General features: G+C 34.5%; 1 protein-coding gene across 1 annotated transcript; it reads right to left on the bottom strand.

Annotated features, from left to right (window-relative positions):
• Positions 1–1,405: 1,405 nt before the first annotated feature.
• Positions 1,406–22,350, bottom strand: FPA (RNA binding protein). Its single transcript, XM_086428325.1, is given in 7 exon segments — positions 1,406–1,680; positions 8,384–9,799; positions 10,523–11,526; positions 11,842–11,925; positions 11,928–11,984; positions 12,402–12,647; positions 21,775–22,350. Coding segments are annotated over 6 exon segments (3,108 nt in total). The 5' UTR covers positions 22,093–22,350; the 3' UTR covers positions 1,406–1,680; positions 8,384–8,400.
• Between the last annotated feature and the right edge of the window lie 2,329 nt (positions 22,351–24,679).

The following is a 24,679-nucleotide window of genomic DNA, read 5'->3' as shown; positions in this document are numbered from 1 at the left end:
CTATTTTAACTTAAACAATCTATATAATCATAGGGCAGGAATAAGAGGTACGCATTAACCCCTTAAAAGGTCTCCATTAAAAATCATGTTTTAACTTGAACATTAGAGTGTTTGTCTCAAAGTTCATGAGTTCAAATTAGGGATGTATGTATCTTTTGGCGCCATCCATGGGTATACGAATAAAAGACCTGAAAATGGTAGAACTAGAAAGTAGAAAAGAGGAGGACAACGCTCAACAATGTCGCTGTATTGAGCACGAAAAGACAAGCACAAGAGTTCCGACAACTAAAAGACGACATGGAAATTCCTCGAAAAGAAAATGGGAAAAATTCAAAACCCGAAAAACCATTCTTAACAAAAGAAAAGGTGGCGTCTCATATTATTTTAAATAATTTTATTTCTATTGCTAGTTTCATATCACAACTCCTCAAAACGATTTACAAGTCATCAATTTAGCAAATCCCAAAAGATTTTAAAAGAAATCAAATTTCTTATGTAGTAAACATTGGGTCGAACTATTTTGAAAATGCCACCTCTAATCTCGAAACCAATACAAACAAAACGAATTTTGATTATTTTTTTTCTTTTAACTATTCTGTTAGTATGTAGTTTTCATCATCTTTTACAATAAAAAATGTTAATAAAACTTTAAAAAGAGAAGAATATCGTTTGTTTTTTTTTTTTTTCTGTCCCTAAGTGGCAAACACAGGGTGTTGGGAATGAGATGTACAATCCCATGGGGACGAATTAATTCAAATTTCTAAATTAATCCTTATTTTTAATTGGGAGAATTAATTTAGAAATTGGCTAAGGAAGTGAATGAATTGGAAGGAGGTTTAGGATTAGGTTGTCACGTGTCATCCCCCATATCAAATTTGAACACATAAGAATTTTGAAAAAAAGCCAAAGAACCCTCAAGATTTGTTAAGAGTCTCGAGGTTCGGTTTAGATGGTGGATGAGCCCTAATAAGGCCTTTTTTTCCTTGCTAAGTTGGTCAGGCTAACTGAACCGACCACAATCATCTAAGGCTATAACATGACCAAAGACGAGAAAATAAAAGTGACGAAGGTATCAGTTTCCCAATAGAATCCGAAGGGAATATCTTCACATTCAACTTTTCACATTGAAGATACAAACGCAGACATGATGAGCATTAATTCCTCAGCAGCTCATCGATGGTGCACCCTCTCTTACCTGACGGACGTGTCCTTGGATATGGGCCCGATCCACTATCTACAGGTACATCGGGTTATATTAAAAATTTTCACATCACAGGGTGTGATGGTAAAAACCCAACCCACTAAGATTTTGAACCGGATTTGGCTCTATATCCACTCCATTGAGATCCCAAAATATGGGAAATAAATTATTATTTTAAAAAATAAAATAAAATATAGGCAAAAATGGGTAAAAGTTGGAATACTTCCTTGAATTAATTGAAAGCTAACATATCCAATCTGAAAATGGAAACGCAAGTCACCTTAGTTTAAGGTCCACACTAAGAAGAAGAGGAGGGGGAGGAAGAACTCCTCAGATTATATATATGAAAAAGAAAAAAAAGTTGTCGAACTTTTAAAAGCCATTTTTGAAAGTCACATCACACAGACCATTCTCTTGAATTCCTTCCTATTTGTACGGACGGATGTACATCCACTGCGACCAAGAAACAGAGCCCAAACCTACAAACGTTAGAATCACACGTTAGCCCACCACTTATTTTTTCAGGTTTATATATATCTTAATGGAAAGTAATTAAAAACTCTATCATTTTGTACTCATCTTTTTAATTTATTACTCATTTAGTTAAAAAATGAAAAAACATTTCCTAGAAAAAAAAAACAAGTGAAGAAAATATGAAAGATTTATTAAAATATTTTTATTTAATAAAATTAAAATATTCTAATATTTCGGAGTCTAGGGTACAGAACTTTACTTTTTCACTCATCCAACCATTCCAACTTATATTTAATGAATATCAACCATTATTATTATTATTATTATTATTTTGAATGAAATCAATATCGCATGTAAGCTCAATCATTTAATGTAAAACCAACTTTATCTCAACTAAAAAAATTTAATCTTATTTCACTTTTTTTTTTACTTTATTTTATTTTTTTTAAATGAGAATTTAATGGTCTGATCTGTTATAATCCATACAAAGTACCATTGACTGACGATCTCTTCTCACACACTTAAGACTTACAAAACTTGAGCAGTACATTCTTCTACTTAAGCTCTCTTTAATACTTTGATTCTTTAAAAATGATGAAAATATCAGATTCAAAAGCCACATAAATCACAAGTTTTGACAGTATTTTCATGTGTAACCTGCTGCAAATACCATAAACTCGAGTAATTTTCGTTCAAAATGTCTCTAAAAACTACCTAAGTGTTAGTAATACTCTGAATAATTCGTGATATATACTCATTTTCCAAATGACATGAATTTCATAGACTGAAAAAAGGGAGACTGTTGAGAAGAGAAAAGCATAAGAAAACGACTATGAACCATACATAGTAAAAGTATCAAACCTTACATGATCTCATAACAAAGGATACCCAGTTAAAAAAGAAAATCATTGACCCTTAAAACTTTTCATAAGAGCAGCACTAATAGGGATTTTACTAAAAACAATTTGATCAAGGCAACGTAGGTTGGACGGTTTCAAGGTTATTTCCCAATTGCAAATTGGGATGAAATAGAACAAGAATACATCAAAACTTCTTGGATAGACAAATTAGACTATAAAAAAAAAAAACCATTCCTAAATAGAAAACAAACATTACAAAACAAACAAAAAAAAAATGTTTGGTTCGGACAAGAAAATTATTGCAATTTTGGATTCAGAAGGAATATAAAGGACTGCAAGGTCAATTTATATTTTAACTGGAAATCCATTACTACCAATTCCTTGCCAGACTCTCTTACTTGAAGATTTGAGGTCATGATATTCCAAACCAGGTGACTATATTTTTTTTATATGTTTGGAGGACGTTGTCTTGGAGAGACCCTTAGCAACCAGAGCGTGGGGAGGGAGCAGAAACGTAAGAGCGCCAAGTTCAAAAATATCCTATTGGTATAGAACACCTCGAGAGTATTATATCAATAATACAACTTGACTAGTATTACCATTATTACTATGTTATTCCCCACCCTAGTTAGTTACAACAACACAATATTGATAATATTATTATTAGTTAGTGATTCAGTAATCAAGAAATATTACCATGTTATTCTATATCATCCCCCCACGGATTGACTTTGATGGACTCTTGTAATGTGTAATGTTATTAGCAAAGTGGTCATTTTCTTGCAAAATGATGCTTGGGTCGATGGGCTCCTGACCTATTTTTTGGACCTTATAGAAGGAATGAAAAGTTTGCGTAAGTTGGGAAGGAACATGTTTGATGCAAACAAATGGAGGGGTTTTCTTTCAATTTTTACTAATGCGTCTTCATAATTCATTAAAAACAAACACGCGTGCGCCCGCACACAAAAAAAAATACTTGTGGTTCAACTTGTGATGTCCTTGATTTCGAGCATCTTACCAATTTGTTATTGAAAATATTTGTTGAGATGCAAGAGAACTAAGTTCATTCGTGTACCAAGACGAATATTTGTTGACATCCATGTTTTAAAAACAAAGAACAAATGAAATTGAAGTAAATTTCAATCGGACATATATAGTGAAAATAACAATTTTTAAATATAAAAAAAATTAACAGGTAAGCTGAACTTAAAATCCACAACCCCAATTTCCATTACAATAAGGAACTAAATGAGCTACGGGTCTAAAGCCCAGAGGTTCTCAATTTTTCTACGTCAGATATATCTTGCTATTCTTTTTCTAATGTACCATAACAAAAAATTTCTGGTATTATGTTATTTTTCTCATTTTGGATTATAACTCTTGGGATTATAATACAAACATTCTAATTACTTCTTTAAACCAACATAAGTATTTGATGGAGTGGCCGCATCAATCCGGCATGACGCAACAAAACCTATATCTATTGAATGAGAACAATTATACAACAGCATGTTAAGTGAACAACGCCATTTAGTACGTTTACCAATTCTAGAGTTACTTATTAAAAATATCTAGAGTTTTCTCTATTTTATTGCGAAAGGAGTTCAGCCAAGCGAGAATATGAGAAATACCGTGCTCATTGCAAGGATGCCAACACTTGATAACACATCTGAAAATCTATGTATTTTTTCACACACGAGTGGAAGATTTTCAAGAGGATTTTTGTTAACTCAATCAATATAAGTTTGTATTTTATCTGAAATCATTTTTTTTTTTTTAATTTTATAGTCCTAGCCATGGTATTAAATTTCGACATGAAATATTTCCATTTCCACAAGGTTCGACACAAGATTTAACTGACAATTTCTTTATACATACATATATATATGATGATAACAGAGAAATCACTATGCATATCCGAAATATTTTAACCCTTCAGCTACATAATATCTCATATTTTGAGTTGGTTGTAAACAAAGCTGGTTTCTTAAGAAAAAGTTCTCACAAGGTCATCCTCAAGATTACTATTAAGATATAGAAAATTGATGCCTATCTAACCTCTCGAAGATGTCCACAATTATAATCACAAAATAAGTGTGAAGAATACAAGGGCATGTATGTTGTTTATGTTTTATATGTTTCATTAACTACTACAGATTATGTAAGTACTTTTATCATAAAAAATGTACACCCTTAGTTAGGGTCAATTATTTAGACATAAGAACTCACTAAACTTAAGAAATGCATATTCTTTCAGTACATAATGAAAATAAATTTCATATTACATCAACTTAGCACGTTTTACACAGAAGCGCAACGCAACAAATAAGTACTGCATAACCATAAATATGAACAAGAATAAAACCCTCCTTGGAAAGAAAGCAAAAGCAAGCTATATCATATCAAGTAGAGACAGTAAAAGAACTGACTTATCAAAAAAAAAAAAAAAGATATTAAAAGAACTGATAAAATAAAATCAACAATCATCAATAATAAAATTTCATCTAAATATTAATAATCTAGAAGAGTTGAAGCAGTTACTCTTATTATTATTATTATTATTGATGAATAAAACTTGAACGATACAAAAGGGGGGGGGTTGGTGGCATCACGTTTATCTTTGTTGGTCAGTAGCATCGCACATAACATTTTGTCAATGAAGTATAAACATAGAAACAGAGTGAAGGAAAGAAACCATGATACAGCAATGCATCTTTTACATAGGCACAGGGTTGTAGACCGTAGACCCCAACAAGAAATAACAAGCTCGGCCGCTAGTATCCTTCCCAATATATTAGCAAGTTTACAACAATGGATCAAGTATACATGATTATATTGTTATCGCATCCAAGAAGGTGAATGGGAAAAAAAAATGGCAGAACTCCTGAACATCAATGATGCTAGATAATCCCTATGGCTTGAACAATCTCATAAAAGTCAAATGTACGACATTACACTTGGACTCAAAAAATTAATTTCAATGACCTTTAAACTTCCAAGCAACGCTAACAATTTACTTGTCTAGAACTTATCGACGACACAGTACCACTATAAAGAATAAATTTCTCTATGGGTATGGATCCTTAGTCAAATTTTAGTCTTGGAATGCCCACGCTTCTAGATTTTCAACGGAGAACTGTGCCTCACCTGGAACAGCAACAATGCATCTATTTTCCTAAGCTCATATCTCAGGCACTTCCACAACTGTCTATATTCTTCAATCCTGATTTCAAACTTTATATCAAGCTCCATCACTTTCTTCACCCATTGCATCCAGGATAACTCCTCAAGTCCCATACCATCCTCCAAAAAAGAAAAAAAACACCCACACCCCCCTTGTCATTTCATTCCCATCCCCAAATGGAACAACTAATAGATGTTAATCTGTTGTTATTCATTTTAGTAAGTTTTGTGTATTCCTCCCTCAACACATTTTAGTCATTCCTCGTCTTACTGACTGAATCTTTGGTCCCCTAGCTTTGAATGCAAAGCCGTAAAGTTGGATGGCCAAGCGGGGATTGAACCCACACTTCTCCTTTATAGTGTAGTTTCGTCACGGACAAAGTGCGTCAGTTTGTTCTGCGTGGGATGGGAGGGTCGTTTGCTGCTGCATGCTACAAATTTTCACCCTACTCATTTGTATGTAGCACAGTCACCATCTCACACATGAGCACCTTAATATGTTTAAAACACAGTCGATTTTCTTAAATAAATAAAGCTAAACTAACGACCACTTGAAAAACAATTTCATAATCATCAACGAAAACTCCCAAAATTTGTGGTTGAATGAACAAATTCTTTCTCCATTCAATACTGTCTAAAAAGTTTCATCCTTAACAGAATACTGATAGAACAGATTTGTGTTTGGTTAAGTAAGCCAAATTGAAAGACTAGACCATTCATAGAAAAGGCTTGTTGAGTGATCTAATCCAATTTAGTAAAAGGCATAAAGTTATCTAGGGTGCTAAATAATTCAGCTAAAATATTTAGCAAGTTCAAAGTTATTTTGAACCTACATCACAGATCTGATAAACATCAACTCTAAAGTGGCAACAATGCAAACAAGCACCAAATATCAAAAGAATCAGATGTTTTCATGAATAGCAAGGGTCGCCTATATAATCACACAATGATTGGCCCCCCTTCCACAAAGTCCATCCTTGCAATTGCTTTACAATAGAAATCTTCAAAACACAAGGTATATCCCTAGGGTTCCTTCTATAGTTACAAATCAACAGGCACATACCTCTTGCTTAATCATATTGACCCTCTCATAACCATTTCTGTCTACCCCAGATACTATAACAACAATATTTTGTGATCTAAGGCATAGGAAGATGGGTCCATTGTCTCGTTAAAACGTTTGTAATATTTTATATCATTGTGCTTTAGTGTGGTACACATATATAACATCCATACCATTTAGTATTCCATGTCAATACACACCACCTAGCACAGAGATGCCAATCACATTTACGTTGGCTACATAAGCTTCCTTCATATTATGAATGTTGATACTCATGCCAAACAAATATAACAAGACAAAATCAATCTCAAAAATTACTTCATATATGCATGTAGACTTAATATCATATGCTTAATTTAAGATATGATAGAAGTAGAAGATTATGCACAACAGCCAAATCCATCTAGAATGGAAGTCTCCACAAACCCGAGCACATTTAAGGTACACACCATCTAGCCACTTTACAGATTAAACAGGTCGTCCTCAATTGCAATGGGCTCAAAAAAAAAAAATATGTATTGAACGTACAAATCCACCTTAAAGAGATGTCCATCATGTGTGGCTAGCGAAGTCTTCGAAACAGGGGAGCAAGACAGGACCAACTGGATCTTTCCATTGTACTAGGCCCCAAATTTAGGTAACAGGTGCTCCATAGATTCATTGATTTAGTATATACAAGTATCTCCACATTACACTATGGATCCATCTGAGGGATCTATTCCCACATTGATTCCTAGATCCTAGTTGATGGTATAGATTCATCTTGAAGTCTAGATTACAATGCCATCATCTTCAAATCCCAATTCTTGTGTTTAAGAAGCATGTTCAATATTAAAGTAAATCTTGAAATATGATGCCCAAAGAAATTCCTCATCAAAACCAATTAGGCAATGAAGGTTTTAACTCAGTTAACAATATTTGCTCGAAAAGCAACTTCATTTCTAAATATTCTTTTGTCCATTCCAAATACACAATAATCTCAATGAAACCAACAAACTTTTTATTTATTCCTTGCTTTTTCAAATGCTCTCTTCATATTTTCCTTCTTATCAGATGTCTCTAAAAAATTAACTGCATCTATACAGAAAACCACTCATCTAAACGTTATTGGTCCATCAAGGCCATCTAGTCCTTGGCTCCTCGCTTAATAAAGTTCAACTCATCAAACAAACAAACAAATCCATATCATTAAGAGATATGTACAAATACAATTATACACAAAAGAACAGATAAGTCTTTAAATAGATATAGACAAGAAGCATCTAGAAGCATATAGGGTTTAAAAAAATCGTAAAAAAATGGCAGAAGTTTCTCAGAAATGACAATTAAAAATAAAGTGTAGGTATGATTACAAAATCACACCACATGTGAGATGGTTTAATTAAAAAAAAATGGAAAGCTACGAATCCCTCTGTCACAAGTTCTTAGCAAATTATTTCTTTTAGCAGGGAGAGCTTAGTTTCAGTTAACAAGATCATGCATGTAGTGGAACAACATTCATGTAAGAAGGAATTACCGGGAATAAAGCAGTTCTCATTAAATATTGCTAGATCTATAGAAAAGCATAATAGATGGGACAATATTTGAGTAAGGAGGAGGTACCAGGTATAAGGCAGTTCTTAAATATTGCCAGAGCCTTGAGCCGGTTGAGTGTTCCCTTGTTGTTGCTGCTGCTGTATCTGGAGGAGAAGATTGGCAGCAAATTGTAAGGTCGATTGGTACCTCTGGTTCTTATCTGCCTCACCCTCCGATGTGCCCTGAGCAACTCCTGACAGAGCAGATTGTAGTTGTTGCACCTGATTAGGGAACACAGCATTCACTCTATCATTTACTGGCGGCATGCTTAATTGTTGCTGGGACAGGTTCGTGCCCTGAACCTGAGTAGATGGGTTAACAGGAGGCCTGGGTTGTTGAAACACTGGCGAACGGAATAACCCAGTAGTTGCATCAGTTGCATGTACCATCCCATAGCTTTTCTGAGAATTTTGAGAAACATCAAGCTGAAATTGTTGGTTAGACTGCTGGGGAACAGGATAACCCTGAGATGGTATCATGAAGTTATTCGATGATCCGGAAGAAATTGCACTTTGTTGAGGCATGTTATGAGTAGGATCTTGAATATGTGAGCTGCCAAGGATCGCTTGTCCAGTGTTATCAGCCATGTTTGTGGAATTCGTATAAGCTGGAAACTGAGACAAATGTGATGCCTGAGTATTAAATTGATGTCCATATTGTTGGGATGGATGAACTGTTTGTTCCTCTCTTGAATGATGATGATCTTGCCTCCATCCCTGTGATGATATTGCTTTATCAAGAGCGACAGAAGTGGGAAGCGAAGTTGGACGTTGGGCAGATGAGACAAATGGTAATTGGGCACTTGTTGAAGACGATGACTGTGCATTGGCAGGTAGTAAAGCAGCTAGGGTGGCGATAAGCTCAGGTGTTAGAGAAACTCCAGACTGAGGCATTGACGCAGGATTACTAGCAAATTCTTGAGGAACAGACTGCATTGAAGGGGACTCTTCAGCAGGTGGAAAGTGAGCTCTTTGGGGATGAGGGTTCACTCCCTCAGGTAATACCCTATTATAGTCCATTTGCAAAACTTGGTCCTCCTTCTGAGGAGGTAAACTATAATCAGTCTGCGAAGGAGGTAACTGTTGTCTATCGATGTATTGAGATGTAGGAACGGGTTGTTGGGCTTGTACGGATACAGATCCACCATTCGGCAATTGCTGTGGCAACTTGAGAACCACGCCATAAAGACGTTCAGGGCCTGAGACATTCAAGACCTTGGTTAAAAAATCTGATGGAGGCACCAAAAATAATGTGGTCCCATCATCAAACTTAGCAACGCCTGCACGATTTTTTGCACCCAGATAACGAAGAAATTCTGTGTAGGAAGCGAAATCATCTTCACTGTCTGGTAAGAAGAAAACAATCTCAAACCCATTGGCCTCAGCAAAGTGTTTTGTGAGCATATCCAATCCTGTTCTTGCAGAGCAATTCACAATCTCAGGGCTGCAAAAACGATACAACATACCGGCATTAAAATGGGAAATGATGAGAGAAGCAGTTGTCCCATCATGAATATGTCCTATGAAAAAAAAATTGACCGAACAAGGCAAACATGGCCATTCCAATTAATCACAATCTCTGGATAGTCATAGTATGGAAAATAGTCTAGAAAATAAAGCCTGTAAATTTGATGATTAGATCTATCACTGTTTTCCTGATCTCCTAGTTAGGACCACATTGACAAGGTCGGGATTCAGGAATAATTCGGAAAGATAAAGCTTCGGAAAAGGTTAGCAAAAGTCGATTAAGTCGTGAAAACATCAGATAAATTTAATAAAAAAAATTAACTTTTATAAAATATGTATTTCAATTATTAAATGATAAAAAATGCTTTAAAAAAATGCTAAAAATAAAATTACACTGCATTTTTTTTCAAAAACTAATCGAATAAATCAAGATTAATCATGAGCTTTTAAAAATTAAAGATTTTTTCAAAAACGTCATGATTTTTTTAAAAAATAATGGTTTAATCAACAACGATTAAAATGATTTAATCATGATTTAAAAAAAAATACAGATCATTGTCACTATGGACCCACATCTTGTGCTGAGTCCCCTAAGTACATGATTGTGCATATGGATACAGATGTTCTGACCAAAGTATTCATGATAATAAACAAATAACAAAAAATAAATAAATAAGCCTTTAGGAAGAATCATGCTTACAGCTGAGAGTCTACCCCCTTCCCTATGGGCACGCACCGAGCATGACAAACGGGAGTTCCACCTTTAGCAATAATGCCACGCCAACAGTGATCAATGTCCGTAAGGCCCTGGCCAGAAGGTCCCCCACTTGAGGCATTCGCTCCAAAAGAACTGTTCTGACTCTGACCAAGAGCATTTGCATGTGAATCTGAACCACCTCTATCTAGTTGTGGCCCAAACCCATATGGTTGGTCTCCCCCAACTCCCTGATTATCCATCTTTCTTGCATGGAAGGAAGCATCATCAATAGGGCCATCAATCCTTGACCGCTTAGACTCCCTTTGAAATGCGCTTGCATCAGCTCCATCCCATGTACCAGGCATGGACCCAAACGGTGGCCGCATACCCATGCCAGATGCAGGAGATAACCTTCTCCAATTTGGACCCATTGGACTGTTAGGGTTACCATCCGGAAAGTTATGGAGGATCCCTGCCAAATCATTAAAAAGTTCTGGGCCCGGAAGAAGTGGTTCAAAACCACCTTGAGGACCAAAAGGCCTCATCAGCATATTTGGTCCAGGCATGCCTTTAGGCGCTAGAGGTCCAGGGAAATTGTTTGGAGCCATTGGACGATTATGACCGAAAAAGTCCATTGGTCCGGGACCAGGTCCAAAAGGAGGTTCATTAAAGAACATATCTGGTCTAGGTCCTTTAATTCCTTGAAAAAACCCAGGACTATCTTTAGGGGGAGCAAGTTCACTACTTGAAAACAGTATCTGTATCCGAGGATCATTAAAGAGACGACCTTGCAGGCCTTCTTTGGCACGTCGAGCTTCATCTACACTTCTGAACTCTACGAACGAATAGTGTCTTGATGGGAAACTTTTAATTCTTTCTATTTCACCAAATAGAATCATGGCATTGTGAAGCATCTGCTCATCCATCTGAACCGAAGGAGGATACCCTACCCATAAAACCTTGCTTGGTTGTCCATCTCCTCTCCGCCCACCTGAATGTTGAGATGGCTGTAGAAAACATAACATAAAGAACACAGCAGACGATCAAAGCAACTTTCAAAATGTGGTCTAAACTTAAATTAAATCCATTAGTCGAGTAAGCAACAGATGCATCAGGTTGTGCCATCACAGTAAAATGCAGCATACCACCATGTACTGCACGTGTCCCACTAAATCATCGATTGGCATAGTTTATGTATATGGTACAGCAAGCTGCATCAAATACTCCCTTCTGAAAGCATATAATTGAAGGGATATATCGTTCACAGCTAAAGCAATTTAATACAATATTTAATTAGAGCCAGGATGGAAATGTAGGAGTACCAGTTGCCTTTTTTGCCCAAAGTGGGATGACTCGGGAAAATTTCTCATTGCTTCTGGTGGCATCCAAAATGACTCTGGAGGTCCATGCTCCTCCTATTGTTGAAATGTCCATCCCTTGAGTCATGGAAGTCCGACCAATTTTCCTGTTAATACAAGTGTAAGGCAATCAATATCCATTCAAGAGTCCAAGACAACACGAACAGATTTATTATTAACTGGAAATCTGAGGTAATTGTAACCATCCATAATCTACAGAATGGCATTTTGGTACACATAAGCACTTCAAGAGATGGATAAGAACCACCAGATCAATCCCTTCGGGTCGGAGAAAGAAAGCATTGCAACTGGTCCAGAAAAATGTCAATAGAGTGGATGGATAGGATCATTCATTCTGTTCAATTATTTGGCTCAAGAGATCTTCTTTCCTTTTCTTAGCCTGACCCAGCAAACCACTTACATGCACCAAAGTTACCCTTGTCTGATTCTAGCTGATTGTTATGGATAAATAAGTACAACCCCCCACCCCCACCCAAAAGAAAAATATGAAACTGTATGCTTACTCTTCTTGAAGGTTGTGACCTCAAATAGTCTACACGTATTTGCTCACCACCTAAACGCCTTCCATTCATATTTTTCAAAGCTGCAGCAGCATCTTCCAATCTATAATAGTCAATAAGTGCCGAATTTCGGTCCCTGAGGAATTTAAAGTCCTCTATTCTTCCAAACTTCAAAAATTCATCTTCTAGTTGTTCCTTTGTAACAGATGGACTAATTCCACCAACCCACAAATGTTTACCTGGTTTAGCCTGCAAAATGAAATTCGTAAGGTTTGTAACGGCAGCAAGTTCTAAAGAGTGGATACTTTTTATTTATGATTACATACAGAATAATGGGTTCCCCATGATAGCATATTGTGTTAAGTGAACGAGGCAATCAACCATCAAGCATTTTTCAGGATAGTAATTAATGGAAAGGGAACACCAATAGAATAGATCTTGCAGTTATTGCAACTTATGTTTAGATACTAGAGGACATGAAACCTCCTACAAAAGTTGCCACCCCCCCTCTGCAATCCTGCTCACACTCCCCATGGGACCATTTATTTTGACTCATCAACTCAATCTCGGTAAAAAAGTAAAACATAATGTATACATTAAAAGAGGGCCTCAAGTCCTAATTTTTGACGATTTTTTGTAGATAAAAATGTAAACAGAAGACCAACACAGTAAATTGTTATTCCAAGTGAAAAAGATACTAGATTAGTGTGGAAACGCTTAGATATGAAATCTCATGTTAAAGCAATAAGCGGCAAGGATGGAAATAGAGTTCCTAGATGAGAGATTTCCATATTTCCTTTTTCTAGAGGCATTGGTCACACCCCATAACGAGGGATAAAAGTCAGTCATTGTTGACCATGTGCCTGAGGGATGAGGCCAGGCATTTTATGGAGAAGTTGTATGATCATACATATGTCTACTATTTCTTTCCATTTTGCTCAATGGGTTTCCCATAGTCCCTCTGGTATTCAAAATCAATGAGTTTGCTCTATGGGTCTCCCACAGTCCCACTGGTATTCAAAATCCATGAGTCTGAGGCAAGGCATCCCATACCTCCTTTCATCTCTGTAGTTGAGGTAGAGGCCACAAGCAAAATGGTGACCAAGAACTTGCTTGTACATTTGCATTTACAGTTCGCAGAAGGTACAATCGCATCCCAATTGAGGCACATGAGGTGTTCATTGAGATTTTTAAAGGCAGTTTCCAATTTACTTGTGCATTTGCAAAAGTCTGTGTGTGGGAAAGGTGGCAAAGAAACGTGAGTCGGCCAAGAACATGAGGTACAAAGTTGGTTGGCTTCCTAATCCTACCACATATTTGAGCCTTCCTTTGGGAGCAAATCATAATGCAAGAACAATTTCGGATTAAGCAATTGAAATTTCCATAGATGATTGGCCTCTTGGAAGAAGTAATTTGTCAAACAGCGAATAAGTTACCATAATCTAGAATACTCTATCAAGTCCTTTATACTCTCTTTTCGTTCTCTATATCAGGAGTGGCCTTGAGGATAGAAAAACTAATGGGGGTCTTCCTTAGGGAAGACGGGGAGGACAATCACTATTTCCACCTTGTTACCTTGGGATAAGGTTTGGTTCTGAAGTTAGGTGATGGGTTGGGCTCCTATCGTCTCAAGGATATGAATACAACTCTTCTAAGGAAGTGTTGGTCTTTAGAAATGTATTTGAAGGAAATTACGAGTAGAGAAATCTGATCTTATAAAGTGGTTCCCTCATCCCATGGGCAAGGCATGACGAAAAAACATCAGTGGTTCCCTCATCCCATGGATAAGGCAAGACAAAAAACATCAGTGGTTCCCTCATCCCATGGATAAGGCATGACAAAAAACATTATTCCCAAAGCAAGAGACCTTCTGGATGTACGGAATGGTGATTTGGTGATTTTGGGAAGTTCTGCAATGTGGGGAATCCAATCTAATAGTGCCTTGATCAATTATAAAGCACAACACGGTCAGAAATTGTTTGATGGAAATGTAAATAATCTTTATACACCTTCTCATTTTTTTAACAGAACCTCCATTTCGTCAAGAAAAATGAAAGAAACAAGGGCTCACATACCACAGGAGGTGATTCTCAAAAGTTGATAATTCAAGCAAATAACTTTTCAAACATATTGTATGATCACATTTTTGCCTTGGAAAAAAAAAACCTACATTTTGCCTTAGCGAGCATTTATATAAATCAAGAATCTCACATACCACACCTAGAAAGGAGAACAAAAAGGCAATTTGAAATATAGTTGGAATTTAAAACATCTTACAGGAAATTATTTCAAGACTCAATTCTCCTCAAGGAAGTTAAAATCAAGTAAAAATGCCTTATTTATGATTGCTAAGAAGGCGTCAATTAAAACAACCATGTAATTGCACATTGAATTAGAATGAAACATATGATCCACTACCATTAATCCATGTGATAGCAAGCCTAAAAGGGTACTGTAATACTAGTAAGATCATAGGCACAAGGATGCAATAAGTCATTCCAATAGTACTTACATTTTTTATGAGAAGCATCTAAACCACAAAGAAAAGAATACTATGCACAATCATGGTATCAAGGTTGAATATTGCATCCAATGAAACGGAAGAGGTCAATGGTAATATTCTTGTTCCTTACCAATTTAAATGAAGTTTTGCAACTCAAATTGACATCTTATCTAAGATTTCTTTACTGAGTGTAGCCTTCAATATTAGATCTAAGATCAAGAATAAGTCAATGAGTGTTCATGCCTCTAGATTTAGGTGGTGAATATAAAATTGATGCCAAACAATAACTTTGTTTGAAGAATATCCTATCAGAAGATTGGAATTACATTCTTAGTACTCTTAGGTATAATCTATCCAACTAGCTTTCAAATAACTCATGAATCATCCAACTTGCACATTCTTGGTTGACCCAAACTTTACAACCTAGCTTGCTTCTTCACTTGTAAGATCATTTCCTACAAGGCTGCAACAAATCATTCCAACAATACTTGCACTTCATTTGAGAAACATCTAAACTACGGAGCAACTACTATTATGCACAGTATTTTATTAAGGTTGAGTAGTGTCTCCAATGAAACCAAAGAGGTCTATGAAAATATTCATCATATCAAATTTAAATGTAATCCCCCAACTCAAGTTGATATCTTATATAAGATTCATTGGTTGAGTATAGCCTATATAAGAGGAATAGAATAAAAATACTAGAGCCCTTAGATATACATCCACCCAACCTTGTTTTCAAATAGCTCATGATTCAACCAGTTGACACATTCTAAGTTGACCTGAAACTTTGAGATCATATTGAATATTTTTATAAACAATAAAGTATTTCTTTGTAATTATTGTACTCTTTAATTTTAAATATTTGTAATACATAGACATTCAAAATTACTTAGGTTGTAATGCTACCTATTACTCAATCTTAACAATGATAAGTTGCTAAGCTATTAAGTTCTAACACAAATTCTCTAACATCTGATAATTGATATTTTAATTAAGATGTCTATATTGATAACTTAACATAACATAATATCACATATTTCTAATATATACTAAGTAGGTTAGAAAATCTATGAAAATGTATTTGCAAAATCATGCCAATATACAAAAGTAAGATTGCATTTATAGCAGATAGATGTAATAGGCGGGATTTTGAGTGGATTGTTGGTGTGGTGTCTCACCTCTTCACATGTAATTCTCATTGTTACTTTTAATGTCTTATAAAACAAACATATTCATAACTGATGTGATAGTTTGATATGGGGCATAGTAGTCTTGGGACTTTGATTTTATGAGAGATTTCAATCATTAGAAGGCCCAGAGGGTAGCAAATCTCATTAGATGTATCTCTCAAATCCCTATCAATCCTATCATGGAAAATCGTAGGGTGTGGGCTTGTAGGCATGATAATATTTTTTGGTATTCCGACCTAATTACATCTATCAACACTAAATGCAACCCCTATTTTGGTATTCCAACTTAATTTTGCAAATACATTTCCATAGATATTCCAACCTACCTAGTATATATTATAAATATATAATATTATGTTAGATTGAATTATCAACAAAACCAACTTAACTAAAATATCAATTAATAGATTTTGTAGAAGGTGATTTAGAACTAAATAACTTAGCAATCTATCATTGTTAAGATTAGGTATTGGGTAGCATTACAACACAGTAATTTTGAATGTACCATGTATTACATGTATTGAAAATTAAAGAGCACGGTAATTATAAAGAAACTTACTGTTTATAAAATATGAAATTAAAGAACACAGTAATTATAAAGAAACAACTTACTGTTTATAAAATATGGAATATGATTTCATAGTTTCAGGCCAACTTAGAATGTACAAGATGGATGAATCATGGGCTATTTGAAAGGAAGGCTAGGTGAATTGTATACATAAAGTCTCCACTAATTTTATTCAATTTCTCTCATAAGTTATTCTTTAAACAAATTTATCATTCAGCATCAATTTTATTTTCACTCCTAAATCTAGAGGTATGAACAATTATTGATTTATTGTTGATCTTAGATCAAACATGGTAGATTATACTCAACCAAGGAATCTTATATAAGATATCAACTTGAGTTAGAAGACTTCATTTAAATCCGATGAGAGAAGGAGCTGATGAATATTTTCAAGAACATCTTTTGTTTTCATGGTGTTTTCCTAACTTAGACTTTGTTCCGGTCATGCCACATTAAGGCTTTCTTCCCGTACAAAAAGGATTTTGTAATCTTTAACTCCTTTTGCAGTGTGTTACGACATCTGGAAAGAAGGCAAAGCAAAATCTTTGAAGGAAAGACACTTATTCCAAGAAATCATCATTTCCATTATTGACTTTTTTTTTCAATGTAAACTTTTCAAAAAGTTCCAAAGGGTCATTTGAAAATTTCGTGTTAGGTGAGCTAGAGTTAGATTCAGAGGAGACTGTTGGTGAAGATTTTTGCCCCTTAGATCTCAATTCCTAAATTTACTCATTGTCCATCAAGAAAGATGCCCCTGAGAAAGCTTTCATGATTCATTCTAGTAATCAAATCTTTTAGAAACTTGACTTCAAAATGAACTTCAATGATGGAGAGATTTAAGGATGGGGACACCAAAGATCATGGATTGTTATTTAGTAGATTTTATAGACCATTAATGGTTGGATGGATTTTAGGAAAAACCTATGTTGTCCTACATCATGCAAGAGGTTGCTAGCCTATATGCAAGTATTGCTTAAGTCCATATTAACTCTTTAATGCGGGATAATCGAAAGAAAGAATAAAGTGTTATCTATTAAATCATTCTATCATTCTTTGGGTCCCAACAGCTTCAATCTTTTCCTGTCATTACCATTTGAGGACCGAAAGTTTCATTCACAATGTCATTTTTCATTTGGTCAGCTACCTTTGGAAAAATTCTTACTACAAACATCATGATGAACAAAGGATATTATCAATTAACTTTTGTTTCATGCGCAAGTCAAGTGGGGAATTAGTTAATTATTTACTCATTCATTGCTTATAAAAAAAAATATTTACTTATTCATTGTCTTTTTGTTAGATAAATTTGGGTTCATTTTGTATCTTTATTCAAAATTACGAGTTGTTTTCCTAATTTTGTCCTTTTGATTTATCTAGAAGTTGGCTCATTAAAGTTAGACCTTCAAAAAAAAGTCATATGGTCTAACTTCTTTATCGTTTGTTAGCATATCCAGTCAAAGTGCAACAATAGGATTTTTGAAAAGATAGACCACTTCATACACGAGGTGATTCTAAAATATTAAGGTCGTTCTTATCTTGAGCAATATTTTAGAGGAATTTAAAGGAATTCCTATTTTAATTATGTTCAGAATGAGACTTATTATGTTTTGTATGAGATTCTTGTAATGGGTCATTTCTTTTTGTTTTGCGTACTGTGGTTAGGCGACCACCTTGGAGTTTATTTTTTGAGGATGTTATGTTCAGAATGGGACATGTTACATTTTGTATGAGATTTTTGTAACGGATTCTCTCTTTTGTTTTGTGTTGCGTACTGTTTTTGTACGGCCACCTTGGCCTCCCCCATTTTTTTCCTTCTTTTTAATAAAATCTCTATATTAACCTATCAATATATATATATATATATATATATATATATATATATATATATATATATATATAATATATATATATATATATATATGTGAAACCAACTAGGGAATCTCATGTTCTATATTCTTACTAGTAGACCTCCTTTCCTTTGTTCAATAAAATTATTACCTATCATATATGTACATATATGCACACGAACATATACTAGTAAGTTAACAACGTTGAGGTTTTCTTTTCTTTTTAAAAAATGACTACTTATCGTTCGTCTGTTTTTTTTTTTTTTTTGACAAACAAAACCCTTAACTTCTAACCATACTTTACTTTTGATAGGTCGAGGAATCAGGAACTCTACTTTTGGAGGAAGAAACAGATAGTGATCAATGCCATTCATGTTTTTGTTTACAACATTAATTATTAAATCAAGCCACTTGTGCAAGCATGTGCTTTTCATCTTACTAGTACATGTGGATCGTTGCACAACATGACCTACTATTGAATGGTGCATAAAAATTTCTAATCTTCTTTTATTATTATTACTATTATTATTATTATTTGTAGAAATTATCTTAATTTTTTAAATTGACAAAAATAATGAAACTTTGCGCCATTTGAATTCAATAATTATTATTATTATAATTCATATAAATAAGATTGAGTTTCGATCAATAGTGCCTAAAGCTTTTGAACACAATGGATAAGCATAAAAAATACCCTTTTTGATTGTGCGAGAATGACCCATGGATATTTCCTTTATAGGGTTCAACAACTTATTCATAAGGACACCTGCTTCCAAGCTAAACTTTCATTTCATGAGATACCCATTTACCATTTCTCTGGGAAGGTCATTTTCCAACAAGAAGCCATTTCTCATTTAACATAAACCCATCTTTTTCATCTTTTCCCCCACACCCTCTCTAAAAACAAATTAATAGGTAAACTTACAAGAGGTGGGGTAAAATTCCTCACATTACACACCTCTTGATATAATCATCCTCCCCTTATTTTAATATACAGCTTGGTTGTCAAAATAAGACTAATAGTCAAAGAAAACGTACAAATATTTGATAAATTGGATAAAAACACCTTACTAGGTCGGTTTTAACATAAAAATCTCTTGAAACGTGCACAATACAATTGTGAAATTTAGTTGTTTCCCTGCATGTTTGCATTGTTGTCTCCCATACGTTTCCTATATCACATGGAACTTTTAAGAGTTGCTTCTCATACCCATTTCCTTTTATGAAAACTATGCCCAACATCTTATAAGAACTATATTGAAAGGCCAAAAGATTTTTACAAAATCAGATAATCAACATTAGAGACACATCAACATCATAGCATCTAATCGTAGCGGAATTTGGGGAGAGAACTCCATACTCACAACATCAAATTTTATAATCCATAACTTATGAATCACAATGCCTATAAAAGCACTAGACGCGATTAGAAAAATTGTAAAGTTTGATCGATATTTCAAAAATCAGATAATGAAATACAATATTACATTATTTCTTGACCCTCTTTATTTTTTTTTTAAAGTAAGTCATCTCATCCTCAATAAGATTATTTTTTTTTTTTTCATATATATGCTCGACAGGTTACTCCAAGTAGTAAAAACTGCATACAAATCATATGTTTTGCAGTCGGTCTTTAAATTTAACCATGCCAGATTGCTTGAAATCTTAAATAACTTAGGAAATGAAATCATTCGATGACTTAATTCTTAAAAAATTGCTTAATGGATGGTTTAAACACTCCAAAAAGAAAATAAAAAATAAAAGCTACCTTGGTAACAAACTTTAAAGAGAATTGCTTAATAGTTGCATTTCTCAATAATTACGTGCATATGTTGCATCCTCTAATATTTTATTCAAGTTAAAAACATACATTTTCAAATAACACAGACCAATGGCAAGTTTCTATAAAATGAGTATTTCACAAAGAGACCTAGTGGTCTCCCAATAGAGAGAACAATAAATCCAATATAAAGAATTAATCTTAATTAATAAAAATCATTCCTTCGTATTTTTCACTTACATTTCCAATTTTCAAGGATTACAGCTCATAATTTCATCAAGGTGATGCCTTATGAAACCGTCAGTTCAAATTTTGAGCACTAGTCATTGTCAACAATCCGTTGATGTTTTTGGGTCAAGACCCTACTAGGGGAGTTAATGGGTATTAGACTAGAAACGGAGTAGTCAGGTTTGGATCCATCAGTTTGCTCCGACAAAAGATGAAGTCAAGTCTAGACAAATTGCCAATTCAAACCAGAAAGATAATGCTTTTGCCATGGCATGTCTCCTAGCTTTGTGCTTGATGTAGCACATTGGTCCCTTTTATTAGCCAAAAGGCTCAATTTACCAAATTAAATACCTGGATTGAGTTATAATGATTGATTGAATATGGTTGTAGATACTATCAAAATATATTTATGGTTGTAGATGAATCAAAGGATTACCATACCAGAAGCTCATCATTGAGATCCGAAAAAACTAATACTAGTTGCAAACAGTAAAGAGAGAATTTTTCCTATGTTTGCATCTTTGTTTGTCACATATTCCTTCTTATAGCTATACCGATACATTTATGATATCGGGAAAATTAAACTGATCTATAAGGAGGAGCGGATCATCACCTATTACATACGAGGATCATCATGTTAGACAACTTCTATGAGACCCGAAAACCATAATCCTAATCGCAGGCAGTAAAGAGACAATTTTTCCTATGTTCAAATCTTTGTTTGTCACCTATTCCTTTTTTTTTAGCTAGACCGATCCCTTTACCATATAGGATAAATCAAATGCCCAAATTAAACAATGTTGATCTACATAAAATGGATTTAGATAGATGAGTGGAATAAGGAAAGGACGCCTGCATCAATAGTATCATTGTGTCGATTAACGGTCTCTTATTCTATTGATGTAAAGCCTTTGATGCGTTCAAATGTGTCTTCTTTGAGGACTTTATGGGTAGATGGGAGTGGATTTGTAAACTTTTTTTTTTATTTTGTTGGCTTTCGTTCTGTAATCTATGTTGGTCACCTCAACCACTTTTAATGAAATCTGCTTTAACTGATAAAAAAAATGGATGACCGGGATCATTGCGTAGTATGATGATATCGAGGGAATTTGTTCCTTCAATCAAGATCACCAAAAAATTATTAATTTTGCAATAAAAACGAGTCATAAAAACACATTGAAACAAAATTACAAGACACAAATAATCGAGACGAAAACCTAACAAAATATACAAAAGGGTAGAAGAACTAGAACGAACCGGACGAGCGAACTCGATCTTGATCGGGTTCCCACGAATGGTGATACCCTGGAGCGCATCTCTGGCAGCACGAGCGTCTTCGAGACGTTTGAAGTAAATGAAGGCGAAATTCCTCGACGAGTACGTTGTCACACTATCTAGAGCGCCGTACTTAGCGAATAAATCCATCAGATCCGAATCTGATGTATCGTTCGAGAGGTTTCCGATCCAAAGATTGTGCGAAGGTGGTCCTTCTTCATCTTCCGCATCTTTTCCTCCATAGATCGATTGTCTAAGGTTTTTATCTGAAATTACGTTCGATTTGTTCGGATTCGGCATCGTAGATGCTGAATAACGCAACAAAATCTGGAAATTTCAAGTTTTGGGCATGAATGGCTGTTGATTTGGATGAATCAAAGATAGAGTAGGAGAAAAATTGGGGGGAAACAACGGATTAGAACGAGTATAAGATTTTTTATATAGAAATCGGAAATTCGACGAGAGAACCACTGAACAAACTTGGGAAATCGAAGATCTACAAACCCTAATAGAGAGAGAGAGAGAGAGAGAGAGAGAGATTCCTCTTCGAGGAGATAAAAGCAGAAATCGACAGAGAGAGCGGAGATTTCGAAGGATATTATATAGTTAGGGTTTTGTGAAATTACATCTTTACCCTTAAGTAATAGTTGTTTTTGTGTTCGGACTCGGATTCGGGCAAGAAGACAAATTGGGCTGATTCGAATCCAGAGCCCGTGGATCTCTTTTGAATTCTTTCGGGTAATTTAGATATACCCCCACTGAGTTTTGACAAATATTTTTAAATACCACCTTACATTTTTAGATAAATTGGGCTTATTCGAATCCAGAGCCCGCTGCTCTCTTTTGAATTCTTTCGGGTTATTTAGATATACCCCACTTGCTTTTGACAAATATTTTAAAATATCTCCTTAATTTTTTGGCAAATGACAATACATACCCTTATAATGGTCTTCTATGAAAGACTAATAAAAGATCTTTGAAAATACTCTTTCAATCTCTTGCCAAAACAATCAAATTGTCAAGGTCAATGATTCCAACATTCATTCTAATTGTCGAGGTAGATAATTCTAACTATCGATTTCAATATTTTCCATCATCAAGATCGTTGATTCTAATCGTCGAGGTAATGACTCGAATCGTTGAGGTTGATGATTTCAATTTCTTTGCTCTTTTTTTAACCTAAATATATCTTCACAAATTACCTAAAATGTATATATTATATTAGTGAAAGGGACACTTATATCAAACGTTATGATTAAATATTCAAAATGTTTATTATAACATTTTCGTTCATTATTAATATAAATCTTAGAAAGTATGTGTATATTGTTCACCTTTCTTGTCATAACTCACACACAAATCATTGGAATGGATCCTTTTTTTTTTCTTGGGTTTGAAAATACAGATGTTTTGTTTATTTTTTATTAGCATCTTGTGGAAAAGAGCAGTTGGGGGTGTATCATCAAATTGAAATTAAGGAAAACTCTTAATTAGGGATTTATGGCTAAATGTCCCTAACTTTTGGGTGGTATCTTAATAGTCTAGTTAATAAAAATTATTTTTAAACAGTCCTAAGCCTCATTTCTCTTTATAACAAATTTTGAAGTACCCAAAATAATTATTTCTTACCTTTTTTAATTGACCTAAGTTTGTCAACAATGAATACGAACCATTCTGACGATTTGTAATAGTGAATCATAAATGGAGAGGGTAGTTGAAATTACAAAGTAGTCGCATGACAATATTATTTCAAAGTTATTTTTTCCTGATGACAATATTTTTTTGGTATTTGGACATGAATTTAGCAATGTTGAGTGTTGAGGTAATATACACTTGTTCATAATTTAGACCTTACATTTACAAAAAAGAAATCAATATAGATAACTGTGAAGTGTAAATAAAATCATAAAGACATCATGTTGAAAGTCCAATGTAATGCTCATGTACTGGAAACTACTTCACCCGACCAATTGGGGAAAATGGTAGGACAAGTTATCACTCATAAGCAAGTTAAATGACAATGGGCATGGTCACTCTAAACTACTAAACATTGTCATCAAATGAAAAGGAAATGATAGTAGTCCGAGTCTCAATCAATAATCACCATTAAACATTCATTGTTTTAAGGATATAAATACAAATCTTATAAGGAAATTTGTTGTCAATGATGAATTAGTCTTTGGAAATGGTATTTGAAGGAAATTACAAGTAGAGAAATTTGATGATATAAAGTAGTTCTCTCATCTGATGGGCAGGACGTGACGAAAAACATCAGTAGTTCCATTATCCCCTGGGTAAGGCATGACAAAAAAATCATTCCCAAAGCAAGCAACCTTCTGAATGTACGTAATGGTGATTTTAGGAAGTTTTTGCAATATGGGGAATCTAAGCTAATAGTGTATTTTTCAATTATGTATAAGTTTATAAGGCATAACACTATTAGAAATTGTTTGATGAAAATGTAAATAATCTTTATACATCTCAATTTTTTAATAGAACCTCCATTTGGTCAAGAAAAATGAAAGAAACAATTGCTCGCATACCACATGTGTGACGTCCCGCCAAATGCTAACACAAATCCCAAGGCCACCTCGAGGCACTAGATGGCGTCTCGAAATTTTGGCATGGTCTCCTCTGTTCATGTTAGCGTTCCACGGAACTCAAACCTGATAAAACAATAACCAAAATAAATCCTGTATATAACATGTGGCAAAAATATACAAAGTATGGAAGAGAATGAGTGACGAATGGCGTAAGGTGAGATCAGAGTGGCGCAAAATGGTAAAATATACAGGATTACAAAAATTTATCCTCACTCTAACATAGTCCTATCACTTGGCCCAAAATACTATGTACACCTCCTAGGACAAACTAACTCCTAGGAGAA

The sequence above is a fragment of the Akebia trifoliata genome, chromosome 16, assembly GCF_017979445.1.
Source record: "Akebia trifoliata isolate Shusen 1 chromosome 16, ASM1797944v1, whole genome shotgun sequence".
NCBI lineage: Eukaryota > Viridiplantae > Streptophyta > Magnoliopsida > Ranunculales > Lardizabalaceae > Akebia > Akebia trifoliata.
This window is presented reverse-complemented; position numbering and strand designations above follow the sequence as displayed.